At 35.4% G+C, this 27,500-nt stretch overlaps 1 protein-coding gene and 4 non-coding genes across 13 annotated transcripts in view; 3 read left to right on the plus strand and 2 right to left on the minus strand.

Annotated features, from left to right (window-relative positions):
- The window catches only part of LOC125682276 (twitchin-like), a 146,771-nt gene that overhangs the window by 18,714 nt on the left and 100,557 nt on the right, over positions 1-27,500 (plus strand). For all 9 annotated transcript variants that reach the window (XM_056153684.1, XM_056153687.1, XM_056153685.1 and 6 more), the window contains exons 3-11: positions 14,338-15,364; positions 15,728-17,760; positions 17,919-18,162; positions 18,306-18,394; positions 18,507-18,707; positions 18,947-19,062; positions 20,220-20,366; positions 26,201-26,310; positions 27,170-27,331. In XM_056153684.1, coding sequence (XP_056009659.1) covers positions 14,338-15,364; positions 15,728-17,760; positions 17,919-18,162; positions 18,306-18,394; positions 18,507-18,707; positions 18,947-19,062; positions 20,220-20,366; positions 26,201-26,310; positions 27,170-27,331 — 4,129 coding nt within the window. The remainder of the gene's footprint in view (positions 1-14,337; positions 15,365-15,727; positions 17,761-17,918; positions 18,163-18,305; positions 18,395-18,506; positions 18,708-18,946; positions 19,063-20,219; positions 20,367-26,200; positions 26,311-27,169; positions 27,332-27,500) is intronic.
- Positions 140-221, plus strand: Trnal-aag (transfer RNA leucine (anticodon AAG)). Its single transcript has one exon. It is a non-coding gene; the product is annotated as a tRNA-Leu (tRNA).
- Positions 1,177-1,258, plus strand: Trnal-uag (transfer RNA leucine (anticodon UAG)). Its single transcript has one exon. It is a non-coding gene; the product is annotated as a tRNA-Leu (tRNA).
- Trnal-aag (transfer RNA leucine (anticodon AAG)) lies at positions 5,216-5,297 on the minus strand. Its single transcript has one exon. It is a non-coding gene; the product is annotated as a tRNA-Leu (tRNA).
- On the minus strand, positions 8,016-8,097 carry Trnal-aag (transfer RNA leucine (anticodon AAG)). The gene has a single exon. It is a non-coding gene; the product is annotated as a tRNA-Leu (tRNA).

The following is a 27,500-nucleotide window of genomic DNA, read 5'->3' on the forward strand; positions in this document are numbered from 1 at the left end:
TAAATGAACTTGATCTTTGGACGAAACAACCTGATGCAATATTCGCCGAGTGTTGCAACACAAAACAGAAGTTACATACAGTACCTTTAAATTTAGCTGTTTGTATATAGCTTACCGCGCTCTATTAATGACTCAAGCAGGTAGCGTGGCCGAGCGGTCTAAGGCGCTGGTTTAAGGCACCAGTCTCTTCGGAGGCGTGGGTTCGAATCCCACCGCTGCCAAGGAAATTTTTGGAATGGACACACAGTATTTGGGTTTCGAATATACTTGGGAGGGTATGTCCTCTAACTGATCCTTAATTAGCTAGCGGTGATATACTAGTAGAATTGTGGACCTGATTTACTCTATTATTAATTTTGAAGAGAGTGAAATCTGTATTTTATTTATTTCTTGTAAGAACTCTGTTTGATCTTTCCCTGTGGATGTATTTATAATTTGAACTGCACAACTGTATCATTAGTCAGCATTTTGCAAATTGTACGATCGTAATAACGACCCAATTACCGTACAAACTGTCATTGAGTCAAATTGTGTCTGACTTGTTTCTTACCAATTGAGACCGTTCTTGATTTTGATTAATGATTACTCCATTTACCCGATCGAGATATATGGTTCCCGGCGGATGTGACTGGTCGACACATAATGTTTACTCTTCCTATCTACCTTATCCCACCTCTGGTATATTCAAGGGACCCTTGTTTGCCCTACTTTTATTTTTTTTTAAAATTCTTTATGGAAGTTATTAAATTGATGACTGTTCGTCATCTTCATGTTTTCATACTGTAAATTTAGAAATTAACACGATGGTTTTAATTTCACTGTGTTTGCAATTTTTTTCATTTTCCCGCAAAAATAAACCTCTAGTGAGTAATATATTAAAATATTTCAATGCTTTCATAATCGATATCAGAATTTTAAAAGAAGATTTTTCCTATCAAGTGAAATTAAAAACATTACAACGTGCCCTTGTAAAACAAAATTAAGAAATTTTAACAGCATGGAATGAAAATAATATACAGTTTTGATTTTGAGGGTAATAAATGAACTTGATCTTTGGATGGAACAACCTGATGCAATATTCGCCGAGTGTTGCAACACAAAACAGAAGTTACATACAGTACCTTTAAATTTATCTGTTTGTATATAGCTTACCGTGCTCTATTAATGACTCAAGCAGGTAGCGTGGCCGAGCGGTCTAAGGCGCTGGTTTTAGGCACCAGTCTCTTCGGAGGCGTGGGTTCGAATCCCACCGCTGCCAAGGATATTTTTGGAATGGATACACAATATTTTAGTTTTGATATACTAACTACCGGTTATATACTTCAGTTTTCATTTTGAAGAAAATAGTATATGGATTTTGTTTCTTCTATTTTCTTGCTTTTTTGGTAAGATTTCTCTGATACATGTTTTTGTAATTTGAATTGTATCTCATGTATCATAAAGTCAGCATTTCGCAAATTTTATGGTCGTTACCATACGAACTCTCATTGGGTAAAATGCTATCTGACATGTTTGTTACAATTGAGACCGTTCTTGGCACACTGATTTTGATTAATTATTACTCCGTTTACAAGATCGAGATATAGGGCTCACGGCGGATGTGACCAGTCGACAGGAGATGCTTACTCCTCCTAGGCATCTGATCCCACCTCTGGTATGTCCAAGTATTCGTGTTTGTCATACTCTTATTTTGTATTCTTTATGAGAGTTATGAGATTGGTCAGGTTGGTTTTGATTTCATTATGTTCGCGATTTATTATTTCCCCACTAAAATAAAACTATAGTAATATATTTAAAAAAAAATTATGATTTGATAATCTCAAAATTTCAAAAGAAGACTTTCTTTCTATATGATATCAAAACCATCACAATTGTGCCCTTGTAAATATGATCGTAAAGTTTTTAGCTCTATGGAATGAAAGAAACTCACAGTATTTGATTTGAATGTAATATAAATGAACTTGAAGTTTGGATGCTACACTCTGATGCAGTTCAATAATCCCCGAGTGGTGCAACATAAAACAAAAGCACATACCGTGCCTTGATATGTTTATATATATCCCGAAGGGATCCGGGTTAAAATAGCTCCTATCCCTTGCTTGTCGTAGGAGGCGATTAAATGGGGCGGTCCTTCGGATGAGACCGCAAAATTGAGGCCCCGTGTCACAGCAGGTGTGGTACGATAAAGATCCCTCCCTGCTAAAAGGCCGTAAGCGCCGAGCATAGGTTTAAGTTTTGCAGCCCTTCACCGGTAATGGTGATGTCTCGATATGAGTGGAAAATTTTCGATATCCAATTAATCAATCAATATATAATTTACCACGCTATTAGTAAGATAGAGCAAAATAGGGTGACCGAGCGGTCTAAGGTGCTGGTTGTAAGCACCAGTCTCTTCGGAGAAGTGGGTTCGAATCCCACTGCTGCAAAGCAAATGTTTGGAATGGACAAAATATTTTCATATCAGTAATATACAAATAGAATTATGCACCTAAATAAGTCTAGGTCAAATTTTAAAGAAAATAATAAGTATATTTTGTTTCTTCTATTTTCTTGCTTTTTTTGCAAGAACTCTGCTTGATCTTTCTCTACACATGCATTTCTAATTTGATCTGTACCTCATGTATCATACGTCAGCATTTCGCAAATTTTATGGTCGTTATAACGATCCAATTTACGAATACAACCTGTCATTTGGGTCAAATACTGTTTGATGTGTTTTATACCAATTGAGGCCACTCTTTACACACTGATTTTGACTAAAGATTTCGCCGTTTACCTGATCGAGATATATGGTTCACGTTTGGTGTGACCGGTCGACAGGGGATGCTTACTCCTCCTATGCACCTAATCCCACCTCTGGTATATCTTTGCCCTACTCCTCATTTTGTATTTTTTATGGGAGTTCATATTTTCATACTGTAGATTTGGAAATGAACACGATGGTTTTCATTTCACTATGTTCGCGAATTATCATTTTCCGCGAAAATAAACCCATTATGAATAATATTGCATTAAAATATTTCAATGTTTTCATAATCTGAATTTTAAAAGAAGATTTTTCTATCACGTGAAATTAAAATAATCGCGATTATGCCATTGTAAAAAAAATTAGCACCATGGAATGAAAACAACTTATAACAGAAATACCGTACCTTTATTTGTTGGTATAGCTTATCGTGATATAAAATCGATATAAAAAGGTAGCGTGGCCGAGTAGTCTTAGCCGCTATTTTAAGGCACCAGTCTCTTTGCAGGCGTGGGTTCGAATCCCACCGCTGCCAAGGAAATGTTCGGAATGGACACAAAATTTTCTTCTCGAAAATACTTTGGAAAGTATGAGCTCGTGTGTTCTCCTAACTGATCCTTAATTCGGTAATATACAAGTAAATTAACTCTAGTTTTAATTTTGAGGAAAATAATATGACTATTTTATTTCTTCTTTTGTCTTGCTATCTTGCAAGAACTCTGTTTGATCTTTCTCTGTGGATGTATTTATAATTTTAACTGCACAACAGTATCATTAGTCAGCATTTCACAAATTGTACGATCGTTATAACAACCCAATTACCATACAAACTGTCATTGGGTCAAATGCTATCTGATTTTTTTTTCAAACCAATTGTTAGGCCGTTCTTTACACACTAATTTTGACTACGGATAACTCCGTTTACCTGATCAAGGTATAGGGGTGACGATGGGTGTGACCGGTCGACAGGGGATGTTTACTCCTCCTAGGTACCTAATACCACCTCTGGTATATGCAGGGGTCCGTGTTTGCCCAACTATCTATTTTGTATTCCTTATAGGAGTTATGAGATTGATTACTGTTCGTTATATTCACATTTTCATTCTTCTGATGAAAAATGAATTTCAAGAATGTTTTTATTTTCGGATTGTCTTTGATCTCATAGAAAAGTCGTATTTCTTATGTGAAGAAATTCGAACGTGCACATCAGAAACGATGTCAATCTGTGTTTTCCGGATTGTAGATATGAATCGCACATTCTTATTTTATTTTTATATTCACAAAAACAAAAGGAAAACTTTATCTATAGAATAAAGATATGAGAAGTGTATGAAATAACAATCATTGGTCAAAACTAGAGTAGGTCTGCTTGTTTGATCTGTTTTATGTTCTAGGCATGCTTTTCAACACTTGAGATATTAATAGAAAAGGTATTCAATCAAAAATCGTTTATCTGTTCTTTGATAGCGGAGCTGATGTTACAAAGAAAACCCATATAAATTCTCACAGCATTCATACACTTAACTGAGCTGAAAATATCTCAAAACAAAAACTAAAAAGCAAGAGGCGAATTGTTGGGAAAAGGGTCGCTTTCTGGAAACAACTTGGAAAAGCTCAACAAATTGATTGACTGATCGTAGTTTGTTTTACACGAAGTTGGCAATGTCTCAGCTTTAGTTTAGAGGTTGAGTGAAACAAGGTTGAAATTTCTATGGTCCTCCATCATCTTAGGATAGGATACCAAAATAAAATTTGTCATGGAATTTTTGTAAATCTATTTGGAAATGTTTGCAATTGCTAAAACTTCATATTTAGCACAATTTTCCCCCAATGATTTCATCTTTATCTTTGCGTTATTCACAAATGTTTACTTGTAAATTCAATGGAAAACAGTACTCGAAAATCGAAATCCTTCAAAACGTATATAATTGGTGCATTTCATGCATTATTGACCGATTTACTTTGTTGTCTGTTCCAATTGTAGAAAATCCCACGTAAACACGTTTTTTTTCTCTAAAGTTTATTCTGGGAAATAGGATCTCCAAGATTTAAGACGCATCAAATGAAGAAGGATTTTCCTGTGTTTACAAAACACGCGAACGCATCTCCATTGGACTACAATATCAATGACACATCATACCATGTAACCCGAGATTCACGCCCGGTCCGAGATTTGAACTCCAATATCAGTCCAAGTCTTCCATATTAGTCCGAGACACGAGCTCCAGTATCTACCCATGACCCCCGGTTAAACTCTGCCTGCGGTCATACAATAACATCTAACTGTAAAAATCAGCTTGATGTACAATTTCCTTGATTAGAATTAAAAAAAAGAAAAGATAATCGTCATCAAATAGTTCATATGTATAAGGATTGGCAGACCGAACTTATGAAATTCTTGAAGGGACGTAAAACAAATGGTCACACCTAATGTTCAATATACATGTATGTTCATTCCAAAATAATACTTGGCAGCGGTGGGATTCGAACCCACGCCTCCGAAGAGACTGGTGCCTTAAACCAGCGCCTTAGACCGCTCGGCCACGCTACCTGGTTGTGTTATCAATAGAGCGCGGGAAGCTATATACCAACAGATAAAGGCACGGCGTGTACAGTGGAGCCTCGGTAATCCGGACGCCATTAATCCGGACGCTTCACCTTCCGGACGATTTTTCTAGGGAACGGAATTTTTATACGTTATTTTGCATCATTAATCCGGAAATTCGCGTTCCGGATCCGGACGGTCATTTTTTACTACAAAACGTTAAAATGCATTGAAAATTGTACTGTTAATCCGGACAGTAATTTTTTCGAGGGAAGATCTTTGTTGGACAATTTTAGCAAGGCGTAAATTTTAAAGAAAACAAGTCAAACTGTCTAATTGAAGGGATTACCTGAGCCCTGTCAACGCCTTCCTTTGATTAGGTGGCGTGTGATGATAAGTCAGTTAGATAGCACGTGTCGATCGAGACATTGTATTGCCAGTCTTTGCACATAAGATCTGTATTGCGTGTAGTGTTGAATTTTGTAAATAAATCTGTAGCATATTTCCTAACAGTCTTGATCAATAGCCTAATAGTATTAATGAATTAAACATCATGTCGTAATGATATGTTTTATTGAACTGCAACACATATCAATTGTACTCATTCGTAAATTGATATCGGCTTATTCAAATCTGAAGAGTGTAAATCATACTTCTAGATTCTGGATTTTATACTGTTGATTGGCGTGAAATATACATGTACATGTATGTTCATGCACATGTATATGTAGTAAGTTTTTAATGTTTAGAATGGCACGTATGTAAAATGTACCTGTGTGCGATTGATTCTTATTACGATGTTGTAGAGCTTTATTGCTTTCGAATTCTTAAACTCTGGGTAGAAGTGAGAAAATTACCATTTTAAGGAAATTGACCATTACATTTTGCATGTACCCGTAATGTTGGTTTCACCTGAGTTTTGTTCCGTTATTATCGCATCATGAAATTAATAGGTGCGCGTGGCTAGATCACAGCAGTTACTGTAGTAGATCTTCATATGAAGGGCTTAAATGATTTTGTTCTCCCGATATTGGCTTGGATAATTATAGAATAAGAAATATAAATTCTGACAGATGGAATTTTGGTTAAAGAATAATGTCAACTGACATGATAAACACGAAATTCTTAAATCAACTTTGAACGATGAAGATTGTTTTAACAGACCGCCGAATCCGTAAATCGTGACAGATGGAAATCACCGGCCTCTTTAAGAATTAAAAGTGTGATGAAATGTTTGAAGTGTAAATGATTATGTTAGTTACTAATGATTTATTTATTTATAGTTATATATACGGCTTCATTATTTGTTTTACTGCATACGGTGCACAGTTTTGTGTATTTATTTGTAGTTTTATATACATGTACAATGTCAGCATAGGCATAATACACTGCACATGTATATTTCAATTTTAGTGCTTTGAAATGCATGTAAATATTAACATTTTCATAATTTATTTACTAATACAAATGGTTAAATCCAATGATAGAATGTGTTTAATTCACTACGATCAATAAAGAAAGCATATTGGTTACTTATGTATAAAGATTAAAAAAGATATGCGATTCAGTTATCCGGACGCTTCATTTATCCGGACGATTTTGCTGGGAACCAAAGTGTCCGGATTAACGAGGCTCCAGTCTAATTCAGTTTTGTGTTGCACCACTCAACGAATATTGAACAGGGTGTTATATCCAAAGTTCATTTCTTACACTCAATTAAGATAAGTGTATTGGTATTACATGGGCATTGTCCATCTGTATATTTAGGCATTTTAATATTACATATATATATATTTCAACATATGCATTGTGAACTAATGTACTCCACACACAATATAATTACACTAGTTCTGATATTGACAACATTTCTGTTCTTATTGCCAGTGCTTTTTTGATATACATAGCTAGTATTTGTTTTAGCGTGCCAACATCTCTATAGTTGAATAACCTTTGGTTTTCAAAGTGAATACTGCAAGTTGTTTTCATTCCACGGTGCTAGAATTTAACGATGTTTTACAAGGGCACATTGGTTGTCACTCCACGTAATATGAGAAATCCGAGTATGAAAATATGAAATATTTTGATATATTACTCAGTATGGGTTTATTTTCGCTGGGAAATGATAAATTGCAAACATATTGAAATTAAAACCATTGTCTTAATTTCCAAATCTACAGTGTGAAAACATGAATACAACGAGCAGTGACCAATCTCATAACTCTCATGAAGAATACAAAATTAAGAGTGGAACTAACACGATTCCTGTCCCCTAGATATACCAGAGGTGGGATCAGGTGCCTTGTAGTAACTAGCGTCCCCTGTTGACCGGTTACACCCGCTGTGAGCCCTATATCTTGATCAGGTAAACGGAATAATCCGTGATAAAAAAAATAGTGTGTAAAGAACGGTCTGATTGGTAAGAAACATGTCGGACAGCATTTGACCATTTGACATGTTGTATTGGTAAATTAGATCAATCTTGTTATAACGATCATAGAATTTACAAAATGCTGACTTATTGTACATAAGGTAAAGTTCAAATTACAAGTACGTGCATAATAGAAAGATCAAGCAGAGTTCTTGCAGAAAAGCAAGAAAAAAGAAACAAAAGAAACATTTATTATACTTGTATATCACCGGTAGCTAATACTGGATCAGCTAGGGAACATCCCTGCCAAGTATTGTCAAAATAAAAATATTGTGTGTCCATTCAAAAAACTTACTTGGCAGCGGTGGGATTCGAACCCACGCCTCCGAAGAGACTGGTGCCTTAAACCAGCGCCTTAGACCGCTCGGCCACGCTACCTGCTTGTGTTGTCAATAGAGCGCAGTAAGCTATATACAAACAGATAAATTGAAAGGTATTGTATGTAACTTCTGTTTTGTGTTGCAACACTCGGCGAATATTGCATCAGGTTGTTTCACCCACAGATCAAGTTCATTTATTACCAGATAAAGACACGGCATGTACTTCTGTTTTGTGTTGCACCACTCGGCGAAAATTGAACTGCATCAGAGTGTTTCATCCGAAGTTCATTAATTACACTCAATACAAAATAAAGAGTAGGACAAACACGGACCCCTGAATATACCAGAGGTCGGATCAGGTGCCTAGCGAAGCAACCCCTGTTGACCGGTCACACCCGCCGTGAGCCCTATATCTCGATACAGTAAATGGATTCAATTCAATGTTCCCTGTACTCTCTCTCTCTCTCTCTCTCTCTCTCTCTCTCTCTCTCTCGCTCTCTCCTTAAGAAACGTCAAGGAAAAACACAGCAAAATTATTCCTTGCTTGTGGCATTCATTACCGTCTTCCTTGGAAGACGGTATACAGAGTTGAAGTGTTTTACAGTCTTCGGACTTTGCACTTCCTCTCTTTTGTCATTGGTAGAAAGTGTATGAAGTGAAAATTTTCAATTATTTCATTGGTAGAAATCCTCTTCAAGGCAAGGGAGATAACTTTCTGGTGTTCTAATTTTCGTACGACTTAACAATTTTTCAAGATTTTCAATCTTAAAAAAATCGACAAAACGAACAAAAGAAAAATGCAATTCATGAAATTGACACATTACTTTTTTAAAAGCAACTAATACAAAGCATTTCTATGGTTACTTCATTTACAGCAATGTTTCCATTTTTGCATACAAACAGAAAAACTCGCCGTTTTTTGTTTTGATTGCTTGTGTTTTGGGAATTGTCTATTCGGTAGGGCTAATCCCTACAAAACAGTTTTAATGATACCTTAAGCTAAGAATTACATAAGAATACATAAGGCTTGACTTCAAAATGAGGATCACTGTTTTTTTAAAGCATGCAAAAGAGTAATCCATCCACCTGTTATTACAATTTAGGTAAACGAGACTAATTTATGCATTTTCAGGGACTTCCAGAAGTATAGTTAATTATGTGTGATTGTTTCATATTTTTTCTTACATATCATAGAGTGACGTTTTTTCATGATTTATATCAGAGACACAATGGTATTTATGTCTGTGAAGTAACGTTGAATCACAAGAATTTTTATTCAATTTAACTTAGAATTTTGATGAATTCACTCTTGATTGCTGATATATATTTTATGATATAATTTTTGGCAAAACTATTACAATATTCTCAGGTCTTTATCCTGGTTAATTTCTAAAGCAGGTGTACTGTACAATATGCAAGAATAATTTTTATGCAAATTTGAGCAATTTAAATCTTTTTAGTTTGTTTTGTTTCATAACTTTGGTAAAAAAAATAATAAATATTTTGATATACACACAGAAAATCTCAGTTTCATTTGATATAGAGGCTTTAATCAGTGCTAATACAGGGAACAGTGATTTTGATTTCCAGTACATATACCCTTCATAAATACAAACTTTTACAATGGGAATCAGGACACAGCTTTGTAGGCATGATGTCCGTGAGATTATTTATTTTAGCTCAATTCAATAATGAAGACAAGGGACATAATTCAACTTCGCTCTATAGAGTTGCTGCTAAAGACGGCAAGCTTTTTAAAAAAGCTTTACTTGTTAACTAAATGAATTGAATTTCTTTCAAGGCTACTCACATGGTTCCAAATTTCAAACGTCTCATCGTCTCAGATTCATTCCCTGTCATATGTACTCTTGAATGATCTGCATTGGTTTCTGATGGACGAGTGCAAGATGAGAATAATAAAAATGTCTGCCAAATCAATAGTTTGTCACTCCATCCTACAAAACATCATCACATCCCTAACTTTTTTGGAATATCAGTTTGAAGTGCAATGAATTTGTTGTATGGGTCATCAATAGTCAGTATAACCTATCGCAATTTAAAGGGGCATTAGCTTTGAAAGTGATGGCTACCATTTTTTCTCAAAATCTATCAATGGCATAGGACTATTTATCAATGACTAGCAAAGCCTTTGTTTTGTACAAAAACAAGAGAAACCTAATAAAACTACATTAGATAACCGCTTTTAGTGTATCAAGAAACATATACATTGTGTAAGGAAGATTTATTGTCTTGCAAGACAATAATATTTAATCACCAAAATTACACACTCATGTGTCTGCTTTGAGGTTAAAGAGTTTTTGAAATAATGAGATACTGGTGTTATTACTGAAATATATAATAAAGAGTAAATTTCATTGAATCAATTTCTTGGTGACAAATTACAGCTAATGCCCCTTAAAAAACCGTCACAATACTGGGGAAAAGCCAGATGGCGTTGAAAATACATATTTGGTACGTCTGCTTGTATGTCGTCAAATCACACAAAATTAGAGCAGTCGAAAGTTTGTAATCAAATCACACAAAATTAGAGCAGTCGAAAGTTTGTAATCAAATCACACAAAATTAGAGCAGTCGAAAGTTTGTAATCAAAACACTAAAAAAGAGTACTGCCATGATGTTTTCTGCTTATCAAATTATGTCTTAATCTGGTCTTTGTGGCTTCGTTCTTCATTTGATGTTTTATACATTCCTCTGACGTTAATCCCGTTGGGATCCGGGTTAGAATAGATCCTCAGTACTCCTTGCTTGCGTAAGAGGCTACTAAATGGGGGCGGTCGCAAATTCTGAGGTCCTGTGTCACAGCGGATATGGCACGATACGATCCTAGGCCTCCCTGCTCAAAAACCATAAGCGCCGAGAATAGGCCTAAAATTTGCAGCCCTTTACCGGTGTTGTAGTATAGACTTTTCCCCCGCATAGACTCCCCCCGGAAAAACGGGCCCGGAATAGATTCCCCCCTAGGGGGAAAAAGCGACCCAGCATATAATTTCCCCCTATGTAGAAAGTCAGTATAAAGTTTCTTCCTGTTTCCGGATTTCATCGACCGGAATCTTCGACGATATTCATAAAATAAACGAATACTTGTGTTCAATTTTGTTGTTGAGATGTTGAAGTTGGATTTACACGCTGAAAACTTTGCATTGCATATAGTAAATACAATATGCTTCTCAAAAGACTTTAACGATGTTCAATATCATTAGGATTTTTCGTAAAAAGTCGACGTTGCACTATTATACTAATCTTGTTATTCATATTCGAAAACTTGTAATTTATATTCTAAAACATATCATTCATATTCGAAAAGTTGTTATTCATATTCAATCATTTTATCATTCATATTCAAAAACGTGTTATTCTTATTCTAAAACGTGTTATTCATATTCAAAAACATGTCATTCTTATTCAATAAGTTGTAATTCATATTCTTTTCATTCGTATTCAAAAACATGTGATTCGTATTCGATAATCTAATCATTCATATTCAAAAACATGTGATTCATATTCGATAATCTTATCATTCATATTCAAAAACATGTGATTCATATTCGATAATTTTTATAATCCTATGAAGCAGAATCTATTCCAAAGCTTCTACGTGAGAAGAAAAAAATATCTTGCTGTGGCCTTCAATTAAACATTTAGATATATCGACGATGTATTATCTAAAAAAAAAATAATAATTTTCATTCATATGTCGATTCAATATATCCCAGTGAACTCGAAATAAAAGACACCACAGATTCGCCCACTTTTGCTTCATACGTAGATATTTTATTGAAAGTAGATATTAACGGCAAACTAACAACTAAAATTTATGACAAACGGGATGATTTCAACTTCTCCATCGTCAACTTCCCATATTCATGTAGCAATATTCCATTATCACCTATATATGGTGTTTACATCTCTCAACGGATTCGATACGCAAGAGTTTGTTCTGCGTATGGTCAGTTTTTAAATCGAAGCAGCCTACTGACAAACAAGTTGATGGTGCAGGGGTTCCAACAGTCTCGTTTAAAATCAGTATTTCGCAAATTCTATGGTCGTTATAACGCTCTAATTTGCCAATACAACGTATCATTAGGTTAAATACTGTCTGACGTGTTTCATGCCGATTGTTAGGCCGTTCTTGGCACACTGATTTTGACTACGGATAACTCCGTTTACCTGATCAAGATGTAGGACTCACGACGGGTGTGACCGGTCAACAGGGGATGCTTACTCCTTCTAGGCACCTGATCCCACGTCTGGTATATCCAGGGGTTCGTGTTTTCCCAACTCTCTATTCTGTATTGCTTATAGGAGGTATGAGATTGATCACTGTTCGTTATCTTTTTTTTCTTTTTTTTTTTATCTTTTATTTAAAATACTTATTTCATAATGCAAACATACATCATAACAATCATAATGCATATCAAACATCAGAAAGATCAGAAAAATTCATTTTTTTCATGTCATATAATGCATACATAATAATAATAGTGATGCATTTCAAAATACATATCATGCATAAGAAAACTTTAAAGAGAGACGAGTTCCTTAGTCAGTTTATCTGGAAGAACAAACTCTTTCAATATGAATAAAAAACATTGTGTTTTGAAAATTGGATACAGAGTGGAATTTTATATATTAAAGATATTTTTGATGAACATGGCGAAATGCATACTATAATGTACTTTGCAGATAAAGTGAAAAAGAGAAATAGCATTTTTTGTGAATATATTTTGCTTAAAAAGGCAATTAAGATCTGTAAAGAAAAATTTGACTGTAAGTATTCAAAATACATTAATATAAAACCTGATGTACATTTTTTGTTTAGAAATGATGTTGTAAAATCAGCTGAAAATGTTAAAAGTAAATTTTACTACTCGGTGTTTATAAATATGAAGTTTCAAAAACCATTGTATGAAAATAGATGGAAAAAATGTTTTAATATCAGTTATTCTAGTTGGAAAAATGTCTATATCACACACAAAAAAAAAATGTATGAAAAAAGAATATCAGAATTTAACTATAAACTACTAAATGGTACTTTGAACAATAATGTATATGTAAGCAAATGGAGCAAAGACGTGCCTCCATTATGTGAAAGATGCAATGTAGATGAAGACACAAAACATCTTTTGTTTGAATGCAAAATTGTTAAACATATTTGGGAGAAAATTAGCTCCTTTTTGAAATTTGAAATTACATGGAAAACTATTGTACTCGGATACTATAATGAAATCAGCGAAAAAACATCCCTTTTGAATAACCTTGTATCTTTTATAAGTTTTTCTATATAAAATGAAATGTAGACAACAGAAGGAGAAAATGTTGGAGCAAGATCTCGTACATAAACTTAAATATGAAATTCTTATTCAGAATATGGTAGTAGCCAATTTTGGCATGAATAGACTCGATTTTTATAAGAATGTAGGAAACTGTTTGTAATTTTGAAATGAATATATTCTGATGGATAGGCATTGTGAAATGAATTTTTGATATGCATTATGAAATGAAATTTCATAATTTCTATGACTGTTGTGATGTATAATTTATGAATTAAGAAATGAATTTTTGTGATTTTTTCTTCTGATGCATGGTGGATTTTATTTTGATGTATATATGAAATACACTATGATTAATATGATGTATATACATTACTGTTCGTTATCTTTACCTTTCATTCGTATCAACCACCCAAGTTTCATCATTATATCAGGATTGAACGTGCACTCCATTTAGCTTTGTTATTCACATGAAAGATGAAAATAGCGAACAGTGATCAATCTCATAACTCCTGTATGCTATACAAAATAGAGAGTTGGGCAAGCGTCATGTTTATCATGTAAAGAGAGTTTAGTGACGTGTATCCTAAATAAACTGTATTAACTTGTATGTTTCATCATTCTAGAACCTGCAGTCATTTGGGACTGATCCTCTCTCCAAAAAAAAATAATTGGTTACTCATTGCAAAAATAGAGGTACAAGTTCTGTCATATTGCAGTATTTAAAGCTGAAGTTTTATGATATGCATTCTAACAAAACTCCTGTGTTATTATACCAATATGACAAACTTCTGTAGTCTACATTTCATTTTATATTTATATATAGAAAAACTTATAAAAGATACAATATGGTATCTTCATGAATTGAACATGGTCCACTCATCTGGAAAATATAGGTCCTTTGTTACATTAGAAATCACAAACTTGTTTCTTGGAAAGCTCTGTTTTCTTAATATCGTATTCCAATTTCACAAGGATAATTGTAACTATGGTGGGTTTTTTTTCAGTTGTAGATGAACGCGTAGAACATGAACTGATGTCGGTTCACCAGATGAAGTTCGAGGTCGGCGGTCTCTATGACAAAGATGACAATGATCAAATTCCAATTGACGCCCAGTTCGATTCATTTATTGAGCAAATTACAGGAAAAGATGGTCAATTTAACATTTCTTCCTCTCTCGAAGGAATCGAAAACCATAAGATTGAAAAAGGGAGGGATGGATTTCAAATTGACAGTGACGTCAACAATGGCAAAGGATTCAATGAAGAAATCACTTCATCGGAAGCTGGTTGTGATGACAGTGGAATCGGACTAGATCTCGATAAACCAACTGCGTCATCCAAAGAGGTCACTAATGAGGATAATGGTCAGGGAAATGGTCTGGAAGATGGTCAGGGAGATGGATTGAACATGGGATTAGAAATGGTTCTCCCAGAGGCCGATTTTGTCGATAAGGCACAGATATATGGCGAAAAAGAACCCGTGATGACGATACAGCCAAAGCGTCGCATGTCTGATCTTGACGTACATTTAAAAATGATGAATGATAAATGTTCTCCCTTCTTTCAACCAAACCCAGAAGAATACCCAGAAATAGATGGTCCGCCTAAGGCAGCAGACTTAGGCGATAAACTAGACGCAAAAAATGTTAAGGGTGTTACAAAGCAGACGGAGAAGGATGAACTGTCTCTGAAACATGATTCACATGTCGATTGTAGCGACAACAACGCTAGTATTACACCGATAACGGACGTAGGCACCGATAACGCGCGTACAGATTTGAATCCTGTTTTAGACTCAGTGGTAGAGACTTCTTCCGATGACAGGAGAAACGAAAATGAATTAAAGGAACGAGCATCAAAAAAGGAAAACCATGCAACGGAGTCCGAGAGAACGGAGAATGAAGAAGCAAAAGAAAGGAACACTGAAGACGTGGACCTTCTCGATGATATGCTGGAATTTCTGAAGAATAACAGAAAGGGTTCTAGAAGATCCATGACGACGGACAGTGGGCTTGGAGATGATGATTACAGGTAAATAAATACCATTTCTTCTACTTCTACCAGTAAGCGGCCAGCGTCAAAATGATGACTATCATGATGCATCATACAGAAACTAGTTTTGATAAGTGAATCGTTTGGTTCAGGAATCGTCTGTGAGAAATTCTTTCGCGACAAGTAATATTAACGCATAAGCGAGCTTGTAATATTGTACCTTGTATGGATGAATGAAATAACTAGCCCATGACTACGAATATAACAGAGAAAAGAATCTCGTAAATCTCGAAAACATATCTTTCACACACATAAATGTTGGTTTGCAGTAATGTATCGTATTCATCAAACTCCATAGCCGTATTTCTTTTTTATATATATTCATAGTGTTTTTACCCATAGGGACAGTTCTCCTGAATCAGATTCTGAAAATCATGAGCATCGACGAAAACGATCACACGACAATACGGATCACCAATCCAAAGGAAAACCATCACTTTTTCATAAACCATTGAACAAGATGAAGATACCAAAAATTCTGATTGAAGAAAGTGATGAAGTGGAGGAGCAGGAAGGCTTGAATCCCGAAGATGTCACAGAATCACAGACAGAAACAAAACCGACTGTAGTAGTTCCGAACGTTCAAGATTCACCGAGGTCTCATGTCGAGGAACTGAACGAGATGGATAGCGAAAAGGAGAACATTGAACCCATCCACAATTCTCAAATTTCAAATGCAATTAAGTTAGAGATGAATGCTGAACAAGGAAACAACAATATCGAAAACATGATATCTGCTAATGTAGTTGCTACAGAAGAAGCTCCATGTTCAAAAGTTGATTTGGTTGAGGAAAGGGAAGAAGAGAATGCGAACGAGAATGAGAAAAAGGACATCCTGAAACAAGACCTTTATGTTCCTGTTGTTTATGCTGAGCAAGAGTCCGATATTGAAACAACAAGCGAAATTGGTAATGTCTCAGAACTCTACGAGACAGCAAACGACACTGAATATGAAAAGCAGTTGTCTATGCAAGTTGAACGTGATCTTGGAGCTAGTATGGAAAGTATTACAAACAAAGATGACGACGAGAGACTAAGAATCCTTGGTCGAAGGTATGAATTAAACTCCAGTAGTCGAGAAAGCAGTATGCCTGTAAGCGATTATGACTTTCAGTGTCGGGTAGATTCTGTTCGAAATGACAGGCGACCAACTCTTCGAAAGCAATATATGTTGGTGGATTCTGATGAAGATGATGATACACATAGTCTTCGTCCTGTTCACGATGATGATTACTTTGCAAGTACAGAGTCTCTAGGAATAGGAGTATCTAGAGAAAGTCTGGACAAAACATTTTCACAATTAGATCTAGTATGTGGAGAAGCGATTCCTGAAAAAGATGAAAATGTTCTGTCTAGAAGCGGTTCCCGAGATGATACATGCGATCAACCTGAAAATAACGACAATGGTGCTAAAAACCATGAACAACATCCCCAAGATCCAAATATTTTTACGGAATATTCAGATACGGCCTCTTCTGAAAGTTTATCTTCAGAACCCGAAGATATGGAGGATGTTGTTGCAAAGACAGCTAGGAACATTAAAAAAGAAATGGATAGTCTTAGTCTCGTCTGGACAGATGGAGAATCAGTTGAAAATCAAAAGATTTCCAACGATTTAGAAACACTCGAAGACACGAAGCCAGAAGTTCCCAACCAGATTATACATGGTGAAGCTGATGGTAAACTACAGACCCGACCAGTGGAAGAAAGCTTTGTGGAAGAATCTAAAAGACGACTGGAAACCACAAACGATTCCGTCGATTCTTCTGCTGAGTCTAAAAAAGCTAACATAATAGAAGTAAAGGATGAAAATCTTCAGAAAGTAAAACAAAACAACCAAGAAGTTTCCTCAACTAGAGAAAACATCCTGAAAGAAGGAGAAGGAGATTTGAGTCTCACCGAGGGCGTATCTGAAAAACAGTTAAGGACAATAGAGGAAAGTGATAAAGACTCGCTATATGTTCAGGTGGAAGTAGAACAGACGAGCAAACAAATAGAAGAATCGTTTGATAATGTCACAACAGAGTCACGAAAACAGGGTAGTACAATTATTAGCTCGACGAAGGAAGATGAGCCAGCTGAGTGCATTGAAGAAAATGCCATTATACCCCAAACACATAAACCGAAGAACGCTGAACCGACATTCGTGGACATACCACAAGATGCAAACCTTCCACAATCACCAGATGAGATAAACATACTGACGAACATGGACACCGATGAAACAAAATACCGGACGCCGATGGACGACTTCTTAATGTCCAATAGCAAAATCAACGATAACCGAAAGAGGTCTAGACCAGTAATTTTGTCTGCTTCTTCTGACGTAACAATCAAAGAAGGGCAGTGTCTGGTAATGGAATGGGAAATCACAGGTTCGTCTCCTTATATCAGTTACTTTGAATGTATAAAACTGAAAAACTATTTCATATATAAATTGTGAATTTCAAACAAACTATGTTTTTGAAAACGACAAAAAAGATAGTGACATTCGAAATATCAGTAGATGTAAATCAAAAACATTGTTTTAAAGGATACCCAGAACCAAAGGTTGAGTTGTATAAAGATGGCACCTTACCCCGCTTCTGTAATGGTGACGGTCTGTTCCACGACTCGGACTTCGTAACCCTGGAAGTGCTCCACAGTTCGCTCAGTGACACGGGCTGCTACGAACTTCACCTGACGAACGAACTAGGAACTGACGTCAGTTTAGTCAACGTCAAAGTGAAGGAAAACTCGCGTGAAGGATCTGTCGTCTGGCAAGAACCTCTTGAGAGGTAACATCACTTTCCTTTATACAATAGTTGGTCACTGTTTGCAATCAAGAACATTAATAGAAAATTGCACGAATCCATATATATTATTTATCTAACGCATGTTGATGTAATATTTTATTTCAATTTTTTTTTTCGGGATTTAGGGCCAATTCGCCGCCGACATTTACGGTGATACCGGGTGATGTCAAAATTAATGATGGACAAACTATTGTTCTAAAAGCCTGTGTTGACGGTAAAATTTAAGCTACGTATATAGTGGTCAATTTGTAGTATCAATTATTTAGTTTAAAGTCTTTATAACTGATTAGTTAATTAGTCAATCTCCGACATTCCACAATTAACAGGCTTACCCAAACCAACCATTCAGTGGCTAAAAAACGACGAAGACCTACAGGAAAGCGCCGATTGTGACGTCATCGAGGAGGCAACCTACAGCTGCCTTGTAATTCCTAATCCTACGCAGAAGCATGTCGGGAAATATATTTGTAGGGCAGCAAATACGGAGGGGATTTGCGAGACGGTTTTTGCAGTCACCATGGAAACGAGTAAATAGGAATTTGTTGATTTGAATGAAAAGCTTGAAACCTTAGTTGACATTTAAGATTAAATGGAAATGTCGAATATATGTGATTATCATTGATTTTTTTTTTTTTTTTTTTTTTTTTTTAGATCTACATGATTCATGTTTCAATATTCTATTTTAGTTTTATGATAAATTGGTTATCAGGTTTATCATGTGAAATATTATCAAAGATCTGTTGAAGTAGTTATTTATATCTTGCAGATGATGAAATTGATAACATCGAACAACCAGCGCACGTGACGCCAGTGTTTGACGATCTGTCAGAGAAAACGATGATGCTATCCCCCAAAATCAGACTAGAAATCACGGAGTCGGAGGTTTGTTTACGGCCGTCAGAGCGTTACTCCCACGTCAAGGTCACGGCGTCCGCTTCATTGCTGGTTGCAATGAGGCATATATATTCATCGGTTGAATGTTCGGAACATTCCGTCAGTCAGATTTGATAATAATAATAACCTTTATTTTTAAAGTCGGACATATATAATCCACAGTTAACATTAGCTATATACTAGCTATTTACCGACTTGCACGGATGTTTGCGCATGGTGGTCTTTTTATGGGAGAAAGCCGGAGTACTCGGAGGAAACCCACGTGTCCAAGTGGGTGACCACCTACCCGCTCACATACAACCACTGTCGATCACGGGCATCGAACTCGGGTCGCAGCGGTAACCGGACACCCGGATTTCTACTGTGGTCAACAATTCCAGAGAAATTCGTTTGTAAATTCTTAATATAAATAGAAATATCACATAAACCATTTTTCGGTGTCCTTTTATCAACATCGATGGGCTTATTATACAAAGTTGATCAATGGTGTTTCGAAATGTTCATTTTTTTCTTCAAAAATATTATTTGCTATAGATTTCTTTAAATTGACATATAGCAGCTTGAAATCTAGGATCGTAGCGTTAGTCCGGACATACTAGGCCTAAAACTTTTGCACATCAAGAAACTAAGTGTTTTACGCGCACGTGCATGCATCGTACTACCATACATAATCACGGTATAGCAAAAACCACTCACTGAATATTCTTAAGAATTATTCCAAAGATTTTAGCTCTTAAATGGAAATAAAAACCAAGTGATGGGAAATGGAACCACTGTACAATAAATGTCACGTGTCTCAACAGTTCAACCCGCGAATTAATCGAACCACTGTACAATAAATGTCTCGTGAAACCGTACAACCCGCGAATTAATCGAACCACTATACAATAAATGTCTCGTGTCTCGACAGTACAACCCGCGAATTAATCGAACCACGTGCACTGTACAAAAAAATGTCTCGTGTTTCGAAAGTAAATCCGCGAATTAATCGAACCACTGTACAAAAAAATGTGCCGTGTCTCGACAGTACAACCCGCGAATTAATCGAACCGCTGTACAATAAATGTCTCGTGTTTCGAAAGTAAATCCGCGAATTAATCTATATATATATATACGTTTATACAATGTATATAATTTTTTTTCAGGATTCTTTTTCGAAAAAATTCGAAGTGTGTTCCGAGAGTGTAGATGCTTTAAATGACGTCAAACTAGAGAAAGGTGACGTTGTTGATGTCCTAGACAGAACCAAGGGTTCTCATTGGTTGGTGCGGAAAGATCACGGAAATGGCGAGGTGTGTATTCGAGTACTGTACTGATAAATAATCCATAACAGGGAGCCTATTCACAATTATCTCCAGATTACTACGTGATTAAAGGTTGGCAATTTGCATTATCCTTATCAAATTAGGGCGAGGAAAATCTTTGACAGAAGCTTAATTAAAACCCTTACGGTAAAAAATTATCTTGCTTCCTAGACCTAACCTGTTTTCCCTTTTCAACCGACCCGGAAAAAAGATGTTACATTAAAAATTTTGATGTTTACTAAAATCTGGCGAGGTAAAAAAAGAAAGAAATTTTAAAAATCGTAATTACGAGATGCATGTAGGCCTAATACTGGGGTATTTCCACAGGGGCTAAGCCTGTTTTGGGACCGAACCCTGTGATAGACCATAAATATAGATTTATGGTATCACAGGGTTCGGGCCCAAAACGGGCTTAGCCCCTGTGGGTATTTCATAACAAGAAAATAAACATCACACTCGACTTTCGTAGTTGTGACCATTTCTCATGGATTTTAATGTCCCCGGCCGCCACAAAGTGGTTGGGGTATATAGTTTTACCTTTGTCCTTCCTTCAGTCCTTCCGCGACACCCAATTTTCCGGACTTTTTTCCCCCTATATGACTTAAGATGTTGAATTGATTTTTTGTATGCAGGTGTATATTGTTACAATGTAAGTTATGTACAGATCGAGTTTGAGTTTTGTTCTGGTTCGTTTATTTTTGATGGAGTTTTGCCCCTTTAAAGTAGAAAAATTACTGTTATGTAACCAGTTTTCCGGACTTTTTTTTCTAAACGCCTTATGCATATGAAAATTGATGGGTTACAGATTGAGCTTAACTTTTGTTCCGGTTTGTTGATTTTTGATGGAGTTACTCCCCTTTAGTGTAGAAAAATTACTCTTACGACTAGTTTTCCAGACTTTTTTCTAAACGCCTTGAGATATTGCACTGATTTTTTGTAGGCAGATGTATATTCATGAGTCACAGATCAAATTTTAGTTTTCTTCCGGTTCATTTATTTTTGATGGAATTGTGCCCCTTTAACGTAGAAAAATTACTGTTAATACGACCAGTTTTCCGGAACACGAATGTCCCCGCCTGCAGTTAAGTCAAATGTAGGAAATCCATCGAAGTATAGCATTGAACGTGGTATTCAGATTGTATGTTACACACATTAAGTACAATGGAGAACTATGCTATAAGAGCCATAAAATAAATGCTTACTTTATAAAAGGGGCACAATTCCATAAAAAATCAACGAACCGTAACAAAATTAAAATTTGATCTGTAACTCATCAATATACACCTGCATACAAAACATCAGTTCAATATCTCAAAGCATTACACATGCTATATATTTATAAACGGGCATAAATCCTACCAAGCTCACTAGTTGGATTCCTATTATCGATCCCAACCCCGAAAAAGGGTCGGGATCGAGGTTCTCGTTAACTGATGAGGAATGGAGGGAATTCAAACTCCAGACGTGATAGACCTATTTATTGTACGTTATGATGTTGCTTGACGATAAGGATTGACTGAAATGTTCTCATAAGCTTCCCTAGATAACGAAGATTCAAGTTTATTCAGACTAAAAGCCTCGGCCCCAAAGTGTACTTGGTTGGTAATTACTGATTGTAATACCCGGGGTAATTCGACAGCTGTTCGAATAGCTGGTATTAAACATATTCTCCTCAAGAACTATTTGTAAGACTATTTATGAGTTAATTTTGTAAAATTAGCATGAAAACAAAAAAGCTTCACTGTCTTCACTTAGGCTTGGAGCGTCAAAAAAAAGGGGTAGCGGGGGGTTTGTGTCTTCAAGGTGTTAAAGGGACTGGTTCACGAATTTTGATAAAAATATTTTTCTTTTTTTGATGTTAAGCATTTAAAATATAACTCATTTAATGTTGACAGCCAAAATTTTGACCTTCTGAATGCAACAATAAAAGCAATATTTTAGCCTTAAATCTGTGTCATGTAAACAAAGACTCCAGTCATTTTATGTATACAAACAAACAAGTGAAATATTGATTTTACTATTAGATAACACGTTTTACCCCAAAATTGCTTGAAATGTGAAAGATATAATAAATTTAGATCAAAATACATTTCTTTTGAAAATTTCGGAAACAATAACATACCACAATCTCTGTTTACAAAACAAATAATAAACTCTCTAAAATGAGCTTCTGTGATAATGTATAACCTTAATTTTTATGTGAAATCTTTTAAATACATTAGACAGTAGATTTTGATCATCAAAAGTGAAAAAGAAAATTTTGAGGAAAATCGTGAATCAGTCCCTTTAAGGAGGTATGCTACACCAGAGAAATTTGATATGGATGAAAAGTGGAGGATATGTACAACAATATTTTGAAATTGAAAGCTTTCAAATTTATTTAGTAAAAAAAATGCAGTTTTGGTAGAAAGCAATCTGAGAAAAATTTAAAACCTCTGCTGGACTCAAACACGCGATCTACAGTTCAGCAGTCGATGTGCTAACCTACCGAGCTACTCAGCTAGCAAGAAGGTTTCTAATGAATAGACAAATATTGCTAATATTTATTTTTTAATCCATGGTTTAAAAGGAAGTCAGCCATTATGACAATGTAGAGTACCTCCTTGTGGCATTTAGGGAGGATTGTATGTAGTGGTCAGACTAGTCGGTGGTCAGATCGCTCAGTTGGTAGAGCACCTGAATAGAGATTCAGTGGGATCCTGGTTTGGTCTGTGGCATTTTCTCCCTTGTGACATTTGGTACCATGGAATGGAACTGGCGGGTGGGACTGTCTGCCAGGAAATAAATCCTGGTCACTGCACCAAAAATGTAACTGGAAACAGTGTATGCTGCAACTGAAATAAGTCTTTTCATTTCAAACAAGGTGTTGATAATAATCTAGGAATCACAACCGAATCTGGTTACAACACGGAAACGGTGAGTTTCATGAATTGTGTAGTATAACAAGTAGTGATGGGCAATTGGTTTAAAATCATAATCGTGTTGGAATCGGGCATAGAATAGTGATTGATTTTCGATTAATAGTCGTTTTTCTATGATGCTCGTATTTGAAAAAAATAAATTTTTCATTCAATATTATTTGTTTAAACATTCTGCTCCACCATGTATGTTACTTTCTCTATATGAATACTGCCTAAATGAACAAAACCAGTTATTCATGCATTATTTTTTATTTAACAGCTGACTACAATAAAACTGACACTAACATTGGGACTGAAACAGATATTTTTAAAAAAACTGTGTAAAACTGTGCTGAACAAAAAAAGATTCATGCTTTGTTTGATTTAACTGCAGAATTGGCACTATCATGAACCGGCATGATCTTTACTCTTGCTCACCATTTTGAAATGAATTAAAACAAAACCAACTTAGTCCAACAGCGACTTTCGATTATAAAATTTCATCAATCTGATTAAAGTAAGATCATTGATCCACTCCATTATAACGGAACGGATCAAAAGATCTTATTTTAATCAGATTGAAAATTTCATAATCGATAGTTGGAATCAGAAAGGGTAAACCAATCAATTTTTGATAATAATCGATCATCGTCCCATCACTAATAACAAGTCCTTCTGATCCAACTACCATTGACAGTGAGTACTTTTAATAAAGACAATAGAACTTGTACTTTGGGAGAAGTTAGACTTCCTTCAGTTCCAGCATACACTATTTCCAGTTACATACCACTTTCATTAATACCAGTGTTCATGAGATTTCCTTAAACTTACTTCAGTCCCAACATACTTTGTTTCTGGTTACCACTTTCATTAATACCAGTGTTCGTCAGATCTCTTTAAAAAAATCCAGGACAGGGTCAAGACTTTCATTTTCAAATTAAATTTGGTAGTTGTTAAGGAATTCAGGAAAATGAGATGATTTGATGTGAAATATAGGGTAGTTTTTAGTATGCCAGTCCTTACTTTGCAAGACAAGGGTTAATGTTGTTTGGCAGCATATATATTGAGCATTTATACCTTGTGATTGACTCAGCCTCCTTGACACTGCCCTCTTTCACCTCTCTAAATGAGTCGTCCTTTCATCTTATTATCGCAATTCACCTTTGAATTAGAACGCTTTGGCCTATATAGTATTGCGTTGTGTGACGACACAATTGAATCTGTTTGTAATACAATTGCGAAATGCAACAGAAACTCTCATTGGTCCATATGTATAAGTCCGCCCAAATTCCCTAATACGGGAGTAGTCAGCATTTGAAAACATGACGGCCAGATGCTAGATGGAAAAAAAACTTCAAAGGAAGAAAGAGAAAAAGTTGTATTCTTGTGTTGTTGTCTCATAAATTTAATATTAAAAAAAATCCTAAGATATTTTCCTACTATACTTGTGTCCAAACATACCTTCAAATATTTATTAAAGCCCCATACGACCCACAAACTCGATCACAGCTTTTGATGATTTCGTTCGTAGACGTAGCCATGTTAGGTAGCCAGTCAATTAGAATCCCGGTTCAATTCCATATTGGCACAACAGCGTCTAGATGTGTACTAATACCCCACAAATATTTTAGCTAAGTTGTTTAAATAATATACCACCCCAGTCCTATTAAATGATAATTATTCAAATAGCTAAACTCACGGCGCGGCAGTGTGGCTTTCATTAGTCATGGCCGGTCTCCATCTAATGGGCTTATGCAGCATTTTCGTTCATATAGAGCTTATTTTACCTTTACAAAAACTGGTACAAAAATGTTTGAATTTCTATTAATGTTGATAATAAATGAAGAGCGAATACATAACTTACAACCGATTTTATGAATAGATACCAATAGCAAGAGTTCGAATTGACCGGCTACGTCAACATACGAAATCATTTGAAGCTGCGAGTTTTCGGGTGGTGTGTGGCTTTAATGAATATTTGAAGGTATGTTTGGACGCAAGTATATAGTAGGAAAATATGTTAAGATTTTTTTATATTGAGTTTATGAGACAGCAACACATGAATACTCCGATTTCAGGCCTCAACCGTCCGCTGCTTTTTGTGACCCGTAAATGGAAGGTTTTTATAAGAGGTGGATCTTTTCAGAGAGCTATGTACAGTTCTCCAGCAACACTGAATCAGCTCGAGAAAGTGGGCGGGCTGTAATCGGCCAATGAAAACTCTTGTTGTATTACATCAAACATGTCATTCAAATTGTTCAATCGTCTCATTCAATTGTGTCGTCACACAACGCAATACCATATCGGGTAAAGCGTTCTAATTCAAAGGTGAATTGCGATAATCCTTTTTTTATGTGTTATGTCCCTTTATGAATTTTACACTCGCAGAGAAGCCACTAGCTTAGACCAACTTATATGCATGGCACCGAGGGCCATAGCAGTAAAGGTTGTTCATCATGCTTGTGCGACAGGGGACCTTTTTTTAAAGGTCTCTTTATGATTGGATATGATTTAACCACAAGTGAAGGACTTAATACATGTGATGTAGTTGAATGCTCGTGATGACGTAAAAGTGGCTCCTTCACCTATGAATTAAATTGCTATATTTATCCCATTTACTGCAGGTATGGGAATACCCAAACACTGTATTTGATGTGTTCCATAATGAGTATATATATATATATATATATATATTATATATATATATATATATATATATATATATATATATACACCATAACTTAATCCTTATCATATTCACATTAAAATCTATGGTACATTTTTTGCTTAAAATACTTAAACTTTCCCAATTGTTTAATAGATGTTGAGGTTAATGAATACCTAATAAGATCTTAAAAATTGTATGTAAAACTATTCGCATTTATTTACAAGATTCTATGCATAAAATTACTTATATGACAGGTATGTTACATCAGTCCAGAAAAGCTGGTACCACACGAAAAAGTCCAGAAAAATGAGAAGAAGGAACCAAACCACAAAGTGAATGGGGAAAAGGTGGAAGAAAAGAAAAGGTTTGATGTTTTCTTCTTCAGATTTTGTATTACATAGGATAAAAAACAAATAAAGGGACTATTGTTAAATTCAAATGTATATACTGCTCTACATATACTTGATATTTAGGATATCTCAAAGTGTGTCTTCTGTAGAAATTTGAACAAAAGATGCCAAGTGATGTACATTTCACACATTGTTCACAATGAGTACTTCCTGTTTCTGTTTATAGAGTGTTAATTAATGATAAATGTACAGTAAAACACACTTTATGATGAAGTGCTGGGGACCAACAGTTTTAACTTGTTCTAAACATAATTTGTTACATATAATGAGTTCATAATATGTTTTAAACTACTGGGAATGAAAATCACATTAAGAGAATTCATTAAGGAATGAAGCTAATTTTCACTTCTGTTATACGTTAACTTCTAACTTGGTTCAATTTACACTTTATAATCCGCGAAGCCCTGTCTTATGTTGTCAAGGTGGTGTACCCCCATACCAAGTTACATTATATAATTTAAACTACATTTTTTTCAATGTGTTCAGACAATCAAATTGTGTGTTTTATGTAAAATGAAATTACTTATAAATGTGTTTGTTGTATCCATGTTTTACTGTAAGCGTAAATTCATTATAAGCGTGTTTACTGTAACCATGTTTTACTGTAAGTGTGAATTCATTATAAATGTGTTCACTGTAAATGTGCATGTTTTACTGTAAGTGTAAATTTATTATAAGTGTGTTCGCTGTAACTGTGTTTTACTGTAAGTGTAAATTCATTATAAGTGTGTTCACTATATCTGTGTTTTACTGTAGATTTGTTCTGTTTCAACTGTTGTAGCTAGTTGACTGGTAGATATTTTCTGATTACAGGAAGCTGGTCCAGGACTTGCTCGACAGCGAGACGGACTATGTGTGTGATCTCAGAGACCTGATGGAGAACTACTTTGACATTGCAGAGGAGGAATTTCCTGACAAGAACAACGGAAGAGACATTTTCAGGAATGTGGAAGCAATCTACCAATTCCATCACCTGTAAGATAACCCCCACCCACCCACCTAACCTCCTTACTATGATTGATATTGGTCAGAAAGAAAAATATGAATTGTAAAGAAATGTACGTCATAAATTAAAGAAGTATAGCACACTTGGTATGCAATTTCATCTACATAAATACTTTTTTCTTGTATATGATTTTTTACA

Source organism: Ostrea edulis, chromosome 2 (assembly GCF_947568905.1).
Source record: "Ostrea edulis chromosome 2, xbOstEdul1.1, whole genome shotgun sequence".
In the NCBI taxonomy this organism is placed as follows: domain Eukaryota; kingdom Metazoa; phylum Mollusca; class Bivalvia; order Ostreida; family Ostreidae; genus Ostrea; species Ostrea edulis.